Genomic DNA, 14,728 nt, shown 5'->3' on the forward strand with positions numbered 1-14,728 from the left:
AAGGCAGCTTTTGAACATCCAAGCTCAGCTGACACAACTCTTTTAAGTTGAGTTCAAAGTAAATTTTGAAGATGAGATACTGTACTACACCTGAGTGTTTATGACATTCAAAAGGAGAAGTATGCAGCTCCACTCTGCAACAAGCTTTGGATACCCCTTCCTGGCTTCTCACCTCTATCTGCTTTGCTTCCACCCTTCCAAAATCTACAGGGCTTCATATCCTGTCCAGGGACACAGTGCTGCTCACATGCAAATCCCATTTGGGATGGGTTGATTAAACAAAGAGGCAGGGTTGCTTCTCCACCTTTTTGTATGACATGATTAAAATAAGAGCTGATTTTCTGTTCCTGTCAGCTGTTCTCTGAGCTTAGCATTCAGCTCCCCATCGATGCTGCCACTTTCTGGGCAATACTCAGTGTGTTCAAGGGGCTGTGTGTGCAGGAGGGCTCGTGGCTCACCCTGATCTAAAGCTAAACAACTCATGGCATGTGGAGAGCAGCAGCTCCGGCATGCTGGAGCAAGCAATACGTAACACAAATATCCATCCATAACCCACCTTGTCCCAATGCTGAGCTTTTTAGGCTCCCTGGAAGGTCCACAAACCCCACACACTTTGCTTTAACGGGTGGAGTACAACTCCTATATGAGCTCTGTGCTTTCATCCAAGAGCAAAACCTATGTCACTTGGTTGGCATTCAAGTAGTACAGCAAACTGTTACCCTGCAGGCTGCTGTTCATCTTAAGAGCACATAAAAAACTGGAGCTCTTTAAGAGATACGACTTGTGATATCTTCCCTAAAATAATACTCTGCTCAGCTTTTGCTACTGATGGTAAAACTTCCATGAGTGTCAGTCTGCATAAGAGAAGTATCAGAGTGTGCACCTGAAAGCCAGAGGTTGTTTGCCATCACTTGACTCCCATCATAAGTAACTTCATGTGAGCTAGAATATGAAAAGGTTAGCTACAGACTTCTGCTGCTGGAAAGTGGAATAAATAGAAGGTAAGAGTCAGCTGTGCCACTGTAACACACAGTGAATAAAGAACAATTTACAGCAAATCTGTCTTATCATCACACGGCAACAAAACAAAAGCCATTCTAACAATTGGTTCCAAAGCGTATGAAATGTAGAATGGATTGGGTTGGAAGGGACCTCAAGGATCATCAAGTTTCAGCTCCAATATACTTTAAGAACTATTTAGGAATTTCCATCCATTTTTAGGAGATGTTCATTGTTACGAGACACGGTCAACTTCCATATCCATGAAGCAGCAGCTGTGAGACAACCACATCTCTGCTTTCTCTGCCTTGCCAAAGCCTTAAGGAGAGCGGTGGCTGTGTGGGAGTGGATGGCTCTGAGCTTTACCCAAGGGCAGCAGGGCAGGGCTCATGCCAGCAGTGTGGGACATGACAACGGGAATTAACCAGTCTGAGAACAGGACTGTGGGGAGGAATGAGTGGAACCAGTGTGTCCCTTGCCAATACTTAACACCAATACAACCGTAGTTTGTGCCAACCCAGAAGATGGGAGACCTAGCCATGGACCCAGATCTCAGTTTCTGAGCGCTGTAAAAAACAAGTGAGGTAATTCCACCTTAACAGTCTGTCACAGAAATGCTGGAATATCCTCTTACCTTCACAAATTCTGTCCAGTCGCTGTCGCTTGACTTTGTGTTTATCTACAAGTGCCATTCTTGATGGTAGTTTCCAACTTTCTGGTTCAAAAAGCAAAGCAGTCCCCCGGGAACTCAGGAAAACTCACAGGAGTCGGCATGCATACCGCCAGTATCGATCCTGTCAAGAGGAGAGGAGCTGGTAAATAGGATTTCCAACCCACCCAGCTCTGCAGGCTTTCTACAGCCAAGGCTGTGGGTTTAGCCCTGCGTCCTTCCAGATCCTACACCACCAACCAAGCGTGCAGCCCCCTTATCTTCCCTGGGATCAGAAAACCCAGCGTTGTACAAGAGAATTGCCAAAGCGCTGCCTGGCTTCCCCAGTTTTATTTCTGCCTTAAAAATCTATTCCTAGCAGACAAAATCCATTAAGCTATTTTGTAGGCTCACGGATACTGAAAGATTATTAGAGAGTACATAAAAAAAGGAAAGCAGCTTTTGCTCTGCCAGTGCTTTCACACACACAGACATACACACAGCCCGGCCCAGCAGAAGTCATCAATGGCCCCTGACTTTGCAACCAGACCGTGATGCAAGTTCCAGCTGCTGCTGTGGCCTGACCTTCACACTGAGCACACATTTAAATGCAATGAAATAAGGTAATCCGTGCACCCTGACATCTGCAAGAAATGCCACACAGAGGGACAACAGCTGCAGGGTCTTCTGCACTGTGATAACACAGAGGAAGAACCTGAACCTCTTAACTCAGCTGGGTCGCTTTGGTTTCTACAGAAGGTTCCCAGTGCCTGAAGCTGGGCTCAGGCTGTGGTCCTAAAGGTGCCAGCACAGCATGTGCCCCAGCAGCTGCATTGCAAGGCTCAGGGCTGAGCCCTTCACAGAACTTCTACAGTCACGTCAATGAATGAAGACATAAGGTGAAGAGGCTTCACGCTGACAGCTGAATTCCAACAGCCCAACATGGCACGCACTGATCATTTACCGACTTACATTATCCAGCCAGCATCTCAATACTGAGCTATCCTCTCGGATGTTTTAAGAAGACAGGTTCCCAGATATGAACTATAAGCCCTCCAGGGATGCATCCTGCCTCCAGCACCACCCTTCTAAGTCCATTTCACATTGCCAAAAGAGCAGAACTAGTGGAAACAAAGGCCTTACCAGGACAGAATAGGAAAGGGAAGGCGGGCAGAAGGAGTGAGAAATCCTTTCCCAAGTGGCCATCTGCACCCAGCTGCAAGCCCCGGCCGCTCTGCATGCAGCTAAGTCAAAGGATGTCCTCATTGGAAACACTGGCTCCTGCTTCCTCCTCTGCACAGCACAACCATCAGCACTCAACTCATCCCTGCAGCACATTCATACAGCCCCCTCGGTGGGTTTATCCCTCTGCAGCAGCTCCTGCACTGAGCAAGTGAAAGCCTGTGGGTTAACCAACCCATGGGCTGGGCTGTGCATGTCGGGGTGAGGGCTCTAACAAAGCTGCTGCAGAGCGAGATGACAATTTCATGGAGATTATTGTCATTATTATAAATGGTTATCAATTATGCATCACATTGATAGTTAATTTATAAAAGGAAAACGGTTGTGTTGGTACAACTGAATTCTGACTCAGGGAAGATGGGCGATTTCCTGGTAGTTAATGGCCAATTTCCCAGCAGCACAACTGCAGCGTAATCTCTGAGATTTATAGCAATAATTAATTGATTTTTTTTTTAAACATAGGGATGCTAAAGAGCACGGTTCCCACTGCCATTAATAATTAATGCCACACTTTAAAAGAAGCAGAAAACTTCCATTCTGGAGGCAGAAGCTTGCAAAAGCCAAAACGTTTTGTACAACAGGAATGATGCTGTCGGTGCAGCTAACACAAGGGCAGCGTGTCCATGTCCAGTGCTAGATAAAGACACATGGCTTTTGAGGCTTATTAAATCTCAGCTCACCTTTAGGGAGAAACAACGGGTTATAAAAAGTTCCCTTCAGAAGAAAAAAGTGCCTGTTTTGCTCTGAAAATGCTCACAGGGATGACTGTGTTGTGTCTGGGACTCCCAAACAAAATCGATATGCAAAGGGTGCATAGTTTTGACAGGGTGCATTTCCCGATGGACAAACGCTTCCAGTGAAGTTTTCTTCCAGCCATCTCAACTCACTGTATTGCTCCTGGAAAGAAAACTTCCTACAAAGGAATTGGTAACAGTGCAGAGGTCGCTGCTTGTATTAGCAGAATCCCACACAGCTTAACACAGTGGTCATGAACGAGCTCCCTCCTAACGATTCTAACTGCTCCATCCTTACATGACAGGCATCTGAGATACCGGCCAGCAAGCAAAGCACAGCTCCAAAGCCTTATTAGAACTGTGTCAGGAGCTCACAAGCTGTCTATGGCAGGGCTGGATGAAAGGAAGCAAAACGAGTGGGTGCTTCCCAGCCTTCCCGTGGAGCTCTAAAAGAAAAGAGCTCTTCCATTTGCAGCAGTGAGGATGCAATTAGCTGTGCTCCCAACTCCAACCTCCCCTCAGCCATTTCTCCAACCAACCCAACCGGGAACAGACCGCAGGGCTAAATGTCCTCCGAAATAAAACAAACACAGTCAGGCAAGGCAGGACAGGAATCACGGGCAGCAATTAAAAGACAAGAAAACCTCATTGTATAAGGGAACGCGAGAGAGAGAGGCACGCACAGAAAAACTGTACTTCATCTTTAGTGAGATTAGGAAACAAGTGAAGTGATTTACATACAGTAATTGCATGTCCATGGTAGCCTCCAACAGTGTCTTTCAAAATGTAAATTTCCCTGCAAACCCTCGGACATGATGATAGCCAGCAGTTAGTTAGTTATTTAAAGAAGCAATGTACTTAAATGTAATGTTTTAGGAAGAAAATATTCATCCTGATGTAACACATTTAGATAGCTCCTTAATACTGCCCGTCAAATACCACAGTCCGTGAGCCAGAAAATGAGAGAGGAGCTGTACCAGGGCTTACTTTTCCTGATTTCGATGGGAAATGAAAAGAAAGAAAAGGCAATTTTCCAAACTAAAATGCTCTGTTGGACAGAAGTATTAGAGAGGTGATTTCCTCGCTCGCGGTCCCTCTCACCGAGTGCTGCTTTAACATCAGGTGTACGCTGCACAAACAGGGGTAAGATTTGTTTTAATGTGGGACTCCCATTCAGAGAGCCCTGACAGACCTGACAAGTGGGCCCACGTCAGTCCAGTGAGGTTCAACAAGGCCACGTGCAAGGTGATGCACTCAGGTAGGGACAATCCCAGATATATGGAACTGGAGGGGCTTCAAGGTCCCTTCCAACCTGAGCTGTTCTATGTAACACTGAAATGAGCTACAGTGAGCTCTCCCTGCCACCTTTACATTAAGATCCGCTGCCCGAAAGCTGGATCTCACCCAATCCAAGGTTTCAGCTCTCAGGGCTGTGAAGTGCCCAAGCTTCCATCCAGGGCTATGACTGCAGCAGGGCTGTGCCCAAGGCTTCAGATGTCAGCAGGGCAGCCTGGCTCGGTGCAAGAAAGGAAACATGGAGAAAAGAAAGGAGACGGAGATAATGGCAGGGGTGGGGAACAGACAAAGCAGCCGGCACAATGCAGGAGGGACACTCTGAGTCATCCTTCCTCCCCGCTTCAGCACTGCATCCTTGAGGGGGGTACCCAGCTCTAAGAGCCACAGGGAGGAGAAGGATGCCAGGAAAGACAGACACCACTCAGTCCCTGCCCAGATCCTCCTTTTGGATGCTTTCTTTGGAAAAGCAACAGCAAAACAACGCGTGGAGCTCCCGGTGTCAAGGTACCATTAAGCACAATAGCTCAGCAGGAACCAAAAATGGATTAAACATTTATATGGGTGATGAGAAAAGGACATAGATTTTCATTAGGAAGGACAGAAAACTAATAGGTTATCATAATTATTATTATTTAATGCCTGAGGGATGTCGCCCTATGCACTTGGGAAGAGGAATCACACAGTTTCTGTGTGGCCGACGTTTGGGCTTCTCCTGCTCCATTAAATGCCCTTGGCCATCTCCTGGGAAACAGGACATGAAGAAAAAGGATTCTTCCCAGTTTGTGGGAAAACAATCTCAGCTGTGAAGCCTTCGGCACCCTCAGAACAGCCAGGGCCGGTCTCTTGCTATAAAACCATTGCTAATTAGCCTGAGTGCCTTTATTAGTTATTAGTATGATTCTGCTGCCGCAAAGCGTTCAGCGATGTTTTGCATTAAGGCCTCTCCATGGGAATGCCTGCACGCCTCCGTGGGTGGCAAGAAGCAGTTTCTGTCTGGTACCTTGCTTGTTTAGTGCCCAGAAATGTAAGGGCTGAAGCCTCGTCCTCCTCTGACTGCTTGCTGCCTTGTCCCCAAAAAAGCAATGCAGCAGGTCAGGCGTGCTCTGCAATGAGCCGACACTCCCACGTTAGCACCTGCAGATGGAGAAATAAAGAGCTCTTCTGCTTTTCACCATACAGAGAGGAGAATATCACGCCGTAGGAGTGCTGAAGAACTGGTAACAATTTTAAGAAACTCACTATTATATGAGTGAACAAAATGTACCATAACGGCATATGAGCCTGCACATCTGCTGCTAAATTAAACACGCTGCATAGAGATGGAGACCACATCTTAAAACATTATGCAACGAGACACAGACTGGGCTAAAATAAGAATGTTTCGGACACAGAGGGCCTGATCCTGCACTGCTCTGAGCCCTGAAGACATGGCGAGGACCCCCGCTCTGTGCCAACCTGTTGTCTCAGTAGGAGAATTGCAATTACAGGTGTATATGTTAAAAAGAACACATGGCTTTGCAGCATTCTGTGTCCATGTTAATGATACTTAAACCACGAGTCAGGTGGTTCTGACACTCCTACAGCTGCAGCACAAACACACAGCACTGCTGTAAGGACAACTGTCACCTCTCCTGCTGCCATCAGGAAGCGGGTTGATGCTCTGCCCATCCCTCATTGACAGCCTGCAGGGACCCGGCGCTGGGCAAAGCAATAACCAGGAGCTGAACCTGAATTATCCACTTAGCTTCAAGAGGGCCTAATCCATCTGCTAATTAATCACGGGCCTCCTTCAGCATCTCTTATCTTGTTTTTCTAAGTATCTGCCACCAATAACACACACTCCGATACCACAGCACATAGTGGCACATCGTGGCCTAGGAAACTGCCTTCAGCTTATCAAGTTAAAAGGAGAAAAAGATACAGAAATAATCTGACAGTCTCCAAAGGTCCCTGCCATGCTACAAAACAAAACCTCACCCCATGTCCTGCCAGCCTTCTTGGGTTGCTTGTACTTCACCAACCTGCAGGACAGAGGTGAGCCTTCATCTGTTTTACATCTCGATAACCAAAAACTCTCCTCTACTCCCGCAGTTATTCAGTACCACAACAAAATCAGCATGGCCAGACTGGAATCCCCTAGAAAAAAGCCTATTTGCCCATTGCCGGATGAGTTATGTGGTTATTTGGCCGTTAGAGGGCATTTCATACTGCGGAGTGAAGCACAGGGCTTGGGAACAGCACTGCTAACCCCCATCTGGAGAACCGCTTCTGTCTGCTCTCATTTAGTAATTGCCACTTTTCAACCTTTCCATATGCTGTATATAGATGAGCAAGCAAGAGCAAGGACAAGAGGAAAAGAAGAAGAAATAGCTACGATAAAAAGTCCTGGCTATACAAACACTTTGGTGCACAGCTATTGTTGCCTCCAAGGTTTGGTTTTGTTCAGTTCACTTCATTCCCCTCCCTAATTCCAACACAGTAAATCCATCCCTTTTTGCTCTCACACGCAGCACTTCGTGTTTTCTGATGTTCTAAAAATGATTAATGGATAAAAACTGCAGGCTGTGTCTCAGCACGGCTATCCACCTCTGGAGCTGGAGCAGAGGGCTCTTCCCTCTGCCGAGCTGAACAAAGGCAAACACAACTTCCCCGCTGCCAAGAGGCAGGGCAAGGCCACTTACCTTCTGATGCCTCCTTCTAGATCCCACCGTGCTCCTAAATGTGAGCTTTAAGTCGTTTTCAGCTTCTGCTGGCTAGGAAACCACACGAAGCCACCCACTTCCCCGCTCTGGTGTTTTTCCTCCCTCCATCTAAATACAAATCGAATTAGGAAAGAGACAGATATCTCAGCATCCATCTCCAAACACACGTATGTTTGTAATCAGGGTGGCCAAACTTCCTGAGCACGAGCTGCATACCAAAATCTTCATGTGGCCAAGAGCCACATCCTTCCAGCCTCCATGCCTCACACACACACCCCCTGTGGAGCTCCCTGGTTCCCCATCACCACGTAAGGACTCACAACCAAAGTGCCTCAAAGTCTGCAATACTGCCCCTTACTCACAACTTCTCCGTTCTCTCATACTCCAAGCAGATCATTTACAGCCTACATGAAGATGAGCAGTGACATGGGATGCCTTCCTTGGGCCCATCTCATGGAGATGTCATTCCCCTGCTATTCCCAACCACTCACTCATGACCTGGCTCAGCAGGAGAGCCAGGACGATGCCCTGCAGGCACATCACACGCCAGCAGACCCCACCAGCACCCAGCTGCCCTGCATGGAACAAACAGCCTGCGCTCCTCAGTGCATCTCAAGCTCTCTTCCAACACCGCCTGGTCTGGGAGCAGCAGGAGGAGCAGCAACACTCCGCCGTCTCCAGGAGATTTTCAGAGCCGTAATTTGCTCTTATCTGAAAGCTTATATTTACAAGTCACTCTTACACAGAAAGTCCTCATCTGCATTGACTTATTTAGCAACATGAAACAAAATAGCCTGAAGCTATTCGTGTTGCTTAACACACTCTTTTTTTTTTATTATGTAGATGATGCTCTTCGTAAAGAAATATTCAAAGGGGAAAACCGTGTTTTGTTTGCAACACTCACTACTATCAGCAAAGAAAATGTGCTCTCACCAGTCTCTGAAGGGGGAAACACGTGTAATACCTTCAGCAGCTCGGCTAATTCATCTTTTGCTGCCTGACTGCTAGAGGAACCTGAAACGGAACATCTCCGAATGGAAATGTGGGAAACCCTGTTTGTTGTGATGTGGGATCTGCTCCCCCTGCACAACCGCTTTCCACCTGAGTAAGTCCTGTGTGTGTTTTCAGGTACGTAGTAGTTGTACTCTACAGAAAAAAAGAGAGTTCAATAGTTCAAGGCCACGTCTCCATTCAGGCATGTTCCCACAATACGAGCTGGCCCTCCTTCCTGTGCTGGAGGCGCTCCTCACCGCCCGCGCACAAAAGGGCCTCAGCTAAGGAAGTGATGGGCAGCATTCACTAGCACTGGAGATGAGGATGGGGATGGCTCTGTGAGAAGGAAGGGTTCGGACCCCCCAGCCATCCTCCCCTCCCTCCTTTACGTCTCACCTCTGCTGCTCCCACGGCATCGCTCACGCGGTTTAATTTCCAGAGGGGTGAAAGGAGAGGGAAGGAGGGACCGAAGGGAGTGGAGAGAGGTTTAGATAACAGCCATAAATAAAATGAAATAATTCTCCTGCCACTAACCTTTAGCACTAAGTCAGAGCATCCTCTGCCACCACCACAGGTCTGCATAATCTACGCATCTTTCTTAGGAGGCAATTTGCTTTGTCGCAGCTATTTTGGGACTTAACAACACTTGGGTTATTGACCTAAATCTACACAGCCTCATCTGGAGCCGTAACGGCCCATTGTGTACCAGGGCCTGCTCGGGACTCCTTAATGCACAGATTATTGATGCAATGAACTGTGACAGCTCCTATAGAGCTGTTATGGTTTATTGTCGCAACACCTACTTGGGGTCCCTTTAACGCTCAGATCAGTGACACAATGGGCAGACACAGCCGCTGCTTGGGATGCACTGCTCTGCAGATCGCTGATTCGAGGGACCGCGGAGCCTCAACCTCCCACGTCCGTGCAGAGAGCAGAGAACACGTGGCAGCCCCACATCCCTGTTCTGGGGGTGAGACATGGGGTGACACAGCCACTGACCCAGCTGGCTTCAAGGGGGGATGTCTGCAGAAGACAAGTTGCTACTGAAAGTAAGGATTTGTAATGAACGTCCCTGTGGGACCAAACTTTTAGGAAGAACAGCCAGAGGCTTGCATTGCAGATCAAGGCTGAAATCCTGTATGAGGAATACATGGAAATTAGCCATAAGAAAAAACAGGGTCTAACTTTCAGGGGAAAAAAAAGAGAGGGAAAGGAAAACATTTTATGTTCCAAGAGAATGAAAAGCGAGCGAGCACGATAGGAAAGTGCACAAATATCTACATTTCTCCGTTCCTTTCCTCTTGAAGAACAAAAATATCTTAAGAGGCTGAAAGCTAAGCACGGTTTAAAGGAATTCCCTTGTGCAGGGAGACCTCAGGCTGAGAAAAGAAAAATTAAAACATTAACACTACCCAAGTGTTCACAGCCTCCCCCGAACAGCAGCGGCCGGCTCAAAGAGCTGCAGCTGGCTTTCCACTATTGCACACATCTTCCCCGCTATTCACCGAGCTTTTTTTAACATCGGTGACACTTCACATTCGAAACTGCAGTTAAAAATAGGCTGTTGGTCCTCCTGCTTTAACCCTCTGAATGCACTCTTCCTTTTCCTCCCACCCCCGTGCTTGTCAGTTCTGCCTCCCCACCCCACTGCGGGTGATGCAGGGGGAGTGGGGACCCCACTGCTGCCCCCAGGCCCGGCCCAGCCCCAGAGCATCCCTCTCTCATTCCTCCCCAGAGCTGACAGCAGGTTTTATCCACAGCAATGAAGGCACCAGGTCTGTTGTGCACCTCCACCTCCCTTCCCACCTGCTTTTAGAGACGACGTGAGTCTAAGGCTTAAAAAAACCACCACTCAACACGAATGTTTTCTCTTCCCCCAATCAGCAGCTCAACTGGGAGAGGAGAGAAATTCTTTTGTTATCCTAAAAATACTTAAATGCTGACCCTTCACCCAGGAAATAGGCCTGGGGAACAGCTGCTGCTGCTGCAAGGAGCCCTGCATGAGAGAGACTCAAAAATCAATATCCTTCACCCAACTTATCAAATTTACCGAGGACATTTATACAGTATAATTAAATAGAAAAGAGATACAAATACAGAAGAGTATTTGCACAGCACTGCATAGCAATTGCATTATCTCTGGAGCAGAGGACACTTTGACAAAACAGGAGGGAAGGCACCATACATCAATCCGAGGAGCAGCAAGGAGCATGGGGAAGGTCTCCGTTCCCATCGCTCACAGAGAATCTTGAACACGTAAGTAGAAACAGCCACAAAACAGACATCAGCACGTACACCTAAGGCGTTTCTGCAGGTCCTGCTCAGTCAGCCAGAACGATGCCATCAGAATTACGTCGGCGATGAACGTGGTCCAAAACACGCGGGTGCCTCTCAGGCACAAACAGGGGCTCCAACATGGGTTGGAGCACTCCCTTCTCACTGGCGTGGAAGCAAAGCAGACACTATTGTGCTGCCTTCCAGCCTATAAACGTACCAAATAAAATCGATTTTGCTCAGTAATCCACTCGCTAAGTTGGTGATGTTTTCCACAATCAGCAGCCGTCTCCGCTGGCTCGCGAGATAAAATCTTCTGTGCAAGGTTAAACCTGGGAAAGGCCGACTGCCAGTGCAGGGCAAACTAAAACACCGCAGAAAAGGCAAACTGGATTATCTGGCTATTTGTTAAACAATTCTTCTCACAAGGGTTGTATTACATGCATGCTTTGTGAACACCCCATCGCTTTCAGGTAGAGCTAGAAGAATTGGCTCCTCTTTATTATTAGAGTCTGTCCAGGCAGCACATTGCTGAAGATGTGACATCTCTCTTGCCACACTGACCACAGAATTTAGACCAGCCCAGTGCTGGACACAAGCTCGAGTCTGAATGCTCGAGTCTCCAGCATTATGCAGTATGTCTCGAGACAGGAAAGCTCAGCCATCCCTTCTACAACATATCCATCACAAAGGGCAAATGCCAGGTTAAAGGCTTTTTGCTCGCCTCTGTTGTCTTCATTTGCTAACGTGAATCATACTCAACACTATTTTGAGCAATCCTGTATTAAAAATGCCCGTGAGTCATTTTTCTTGAAACCTGAAGCTATTGGTAATGTTTGAGTAATACTCAGGAATTTTTAAGATTCTGCATACTTCTCTTTTTAATTAAATAGGAAAAGGGGAATCTGAGCCACGGTTTTTCTTTTCTCCTTATTTGACCCGCATAAACCCAACGCTCAGGACAGAAATCACAACTCATGAAGTAAAACATATGGGGACCACTAAAATGAAAACAGAACACAAAGAGGCAACCTGGGGATCTCCATCAACCTAATTTCAACGTGGTATTTAAAAGAAAGTCTATGAGGCTAATTTCATAAACCTCAAATTAACACGCGTCCCTTTCCAGATGGAATAACTCAATAACTGATCACCATACTGTATCTCCCCCTCCATCATTCCCCCTACCTGAAGCCAAAAGAAGACTGAAGGCTTCAAAGTGAATGCCACTATCTCAGGAACACCAGGACTGGAAGAAGAAGGCAGGTTCTGGACAGGACCAACAGCAGAGAAACTTTTCTCAGCTGACTCCTGGATGAACTCAGCATCTCTGACAGTCTTAGACACACAAGTCATGCTCAGACTTGAACATCCCTTGGCCAAAAGCAAATTAAAAGGCAGCAGGAATGAGCAAGCTTTACTGCTCACTACTACCACATTTGCTTCCCCAACAGCATCAGTTCCTGCACAGATTCCCACCCAGCACCATCTGCAGCAGCAGATCTAGAGATGCAGGAGGAAAGACTGCATGGCAAAAAAAGCAACACCCAGATGATCCCCCAGAAGGGCAGCCTGGGGATGGGACTGAGATCTTCTGGACTCTTTGAGCTGGATAAAGACCCAAGGGGCTGCAGAAAAGCAGGCACCAGTACTGCAGTCAGCACTGATGGGAATGGTACTGGTGGAAGTCTCATTGCTGGCATGGCAACCTGTTCATTTTTTGAGCCTGAAGCTGATTCAGGACCCCATTCATTCACCTCAACAACTGCAAACACAGACAAGGCCGACAAGACTTTCTGCTCCAGCCACGGGCCTGCAAGTCCAACCTGTGAGAGGATTGCTAGGGAACATATCACAGAGGGAAACTCACTTCCCTCAGACAGCTCGATGGAGCCCATCAGAGGAAACATCTGCCATCCTTCACGGAGGACAAAAAGGAGGAGGATGTGGTTGGTTCATCCAGAGTCAAAAAAGCCGAAGATATCGAATGGTGCGTAGGTTCTGACCATGGCGGGAGACCCCCTTCTGCAGGCGGGCCTCAGCAAAATGGGTTAAAAAAGCAGCACTAGAGAGACTGCCGAGTAAGAAAATGGCAGCAGCTCACTTGATGAGGTCAGTGACTGAAGTGGCCTATGGTACTTGTAAGAGAAAACATCTGTTGGTGTTAAAAGGTCAGCAGGAAATGAACGCTATTTACTTTGTCCTTACTGGTTAGGCCAACACTCCTCGAAAGAGAACCACACATGGCATAGCTTAGCATTAACCAAAGTTCAAAACCCTCACAGCTCTCTTCAGGGCGGCTGCCTAACCTGCAGCAGGACCCCTCACTGCCCCCAGGACCACAGGCAGCCCCGGTGCCCAGGCTGAGCACCAAGGGCAGCCCACCACCAGGGAGTCCTCCTGCCCCATGGGCCACCAACCCGCAATGCTTCGGGAGAGCTGGGGGGGAAAAACAAACCCCACACCCTTCTTCAGGAACAAGCCGTTAAAATAAATCCATCAACATAAAAGCAAGAAAACAAGAAGTTTCTCCTGAAAAACAGGAAGCGTTAGGTACATAGCAGCTTAAAATAGTGCCTACTGGGTTTGTTGACATAAGCCGGGACTCCCGGGGCCACTGTACCTTTGGGGCAGCCCTGAGGACAGCCACCCTTCCCACATGGCTGTGCATCACAGCCCCATGGAGGTGAGAGCAGGGGACGGCCCATGGCCTACAACCCCACCACGCTTCCTGTGAGGCACACGGGGCTCCCACAGGAAACCTTCACTGGAAACAACCAGCAGCATGAAGCTCTAATCATCGCAGCCAATGCTGAAGGCCTTCTGTCGCCCCTCGTTTGTTTTTAAAACTCAGCCTGAAGCTTTGAGTATGCAGGGTTTACGACCTGCCCTCGCTCACCCACCAACATGCAGGCAGGATGAACCACCGGCGTCTAACAGCAAGTTAAAACAACGTGGCTCTGCTCCCCAGTGATGGCAAGGGAGGGGAGAGCTCTACTCCAGCTCTCTGGGCTGTCAAGTGCTGCCCATCTGCTCCATACCTCCAGCCCACACTGACCTGCCCGCCTCCCCCCACAGAATGCATCACACCACACAACATCCCGCAGCAGACACCGAGGGGCCCCATCATGAGCAGCTAATTATTGGAACGCATTGAATTATTACTCAAATTAAGATTTGTGGGCTTTCCCCTCACCTAACAATACGCCTTTGAGAGCAGCGCTGCTAATACGCTCGAGCAAGAGCAGCGGTGTAGCTCCATGTGCAATTAGGGCAGCATGTGGATCTTATTGCTCCTAAGGACTCTCATTTGATTTCCCGCACCACCAACTGGTGAGAAGTTTTCGAGTCTAAATGCAGAAGAATTAGATCACTCTTTGGGGTGGTCGCATCTGGGGTTGGAAAACCAGATGGAGTGTGTTTCTAGAGTCCTTTGTAATTGAACCAACACACAAAGTTGCTATGGAGCACGCAAATAGCATCGCTGCTCTGGGGCAGCCTGCAGCAGGGCTGGAGCCGTGTCTGCCAACACTCTGAGACACCACCTCAGGCACCATAAGGGAGGAATGGGCCTGTGGGCTGTGGGTCTTAAAACGTTGTGAGTGTGGACCTAAGGACAGCAAGTAGGATCATGAGTGCCACTGTGTGTTATGGGCTTCTGTGGTTTTGAAGCTCTCTTAATCAGCAGTCAACAAAGTGTGGCTCCCCATGGCACAGGAAGAGGACCCAAACCTTGCTTTCCTTTCTTTTTTGCTCTGCTTGCAACTCAGACCACGCAGGAACAAAGTCACAAGTCAAACAATAATAATGAGGTGATGAGAATTCCTCTGCCGGATGCT

The 14,728-nt window shown here is 48.0% G+C and overlaps 1 protein-coding gene across 1 annotated transcript in view; it reads right to left on the minus strand.

Moving 5' to 3' along the window:
- CTBP2 (C-terminal binding protein 2) overlaps nt 1-14,728 on the minus strand; it is an 86,841-nt gene that overhangs the window by 36,885 nt on the left and 35,228 nt on the right. The window contains exon 2 of the mRNA XM_015867513.1: nt 1,634-1,793. Within this exon, the coding sequence (XP_015722999.1) occupies nt 1,634-1,691 (58 nt within the window). The 5' untranslated portion in view covers nt 1,692-1,793. The remainder of the gene's footprint in view (nt 1-1,633; nt 1,794-14,728) is intronic.

Source organism: Coturnix japonica, chromosome 6, assembly GCF_001577835.2.
Source record: "Coturnix japonica isolate 7356 chromosome 6, Coturnix japonica 2.1, whole genome shotgun sequence".
NCBI classification, from domain to species: Eukaryota; Metazoa; Chordata; class Aves; order Galliformes; family Phasianidae; genus Coturnix; species Coturnix japonica.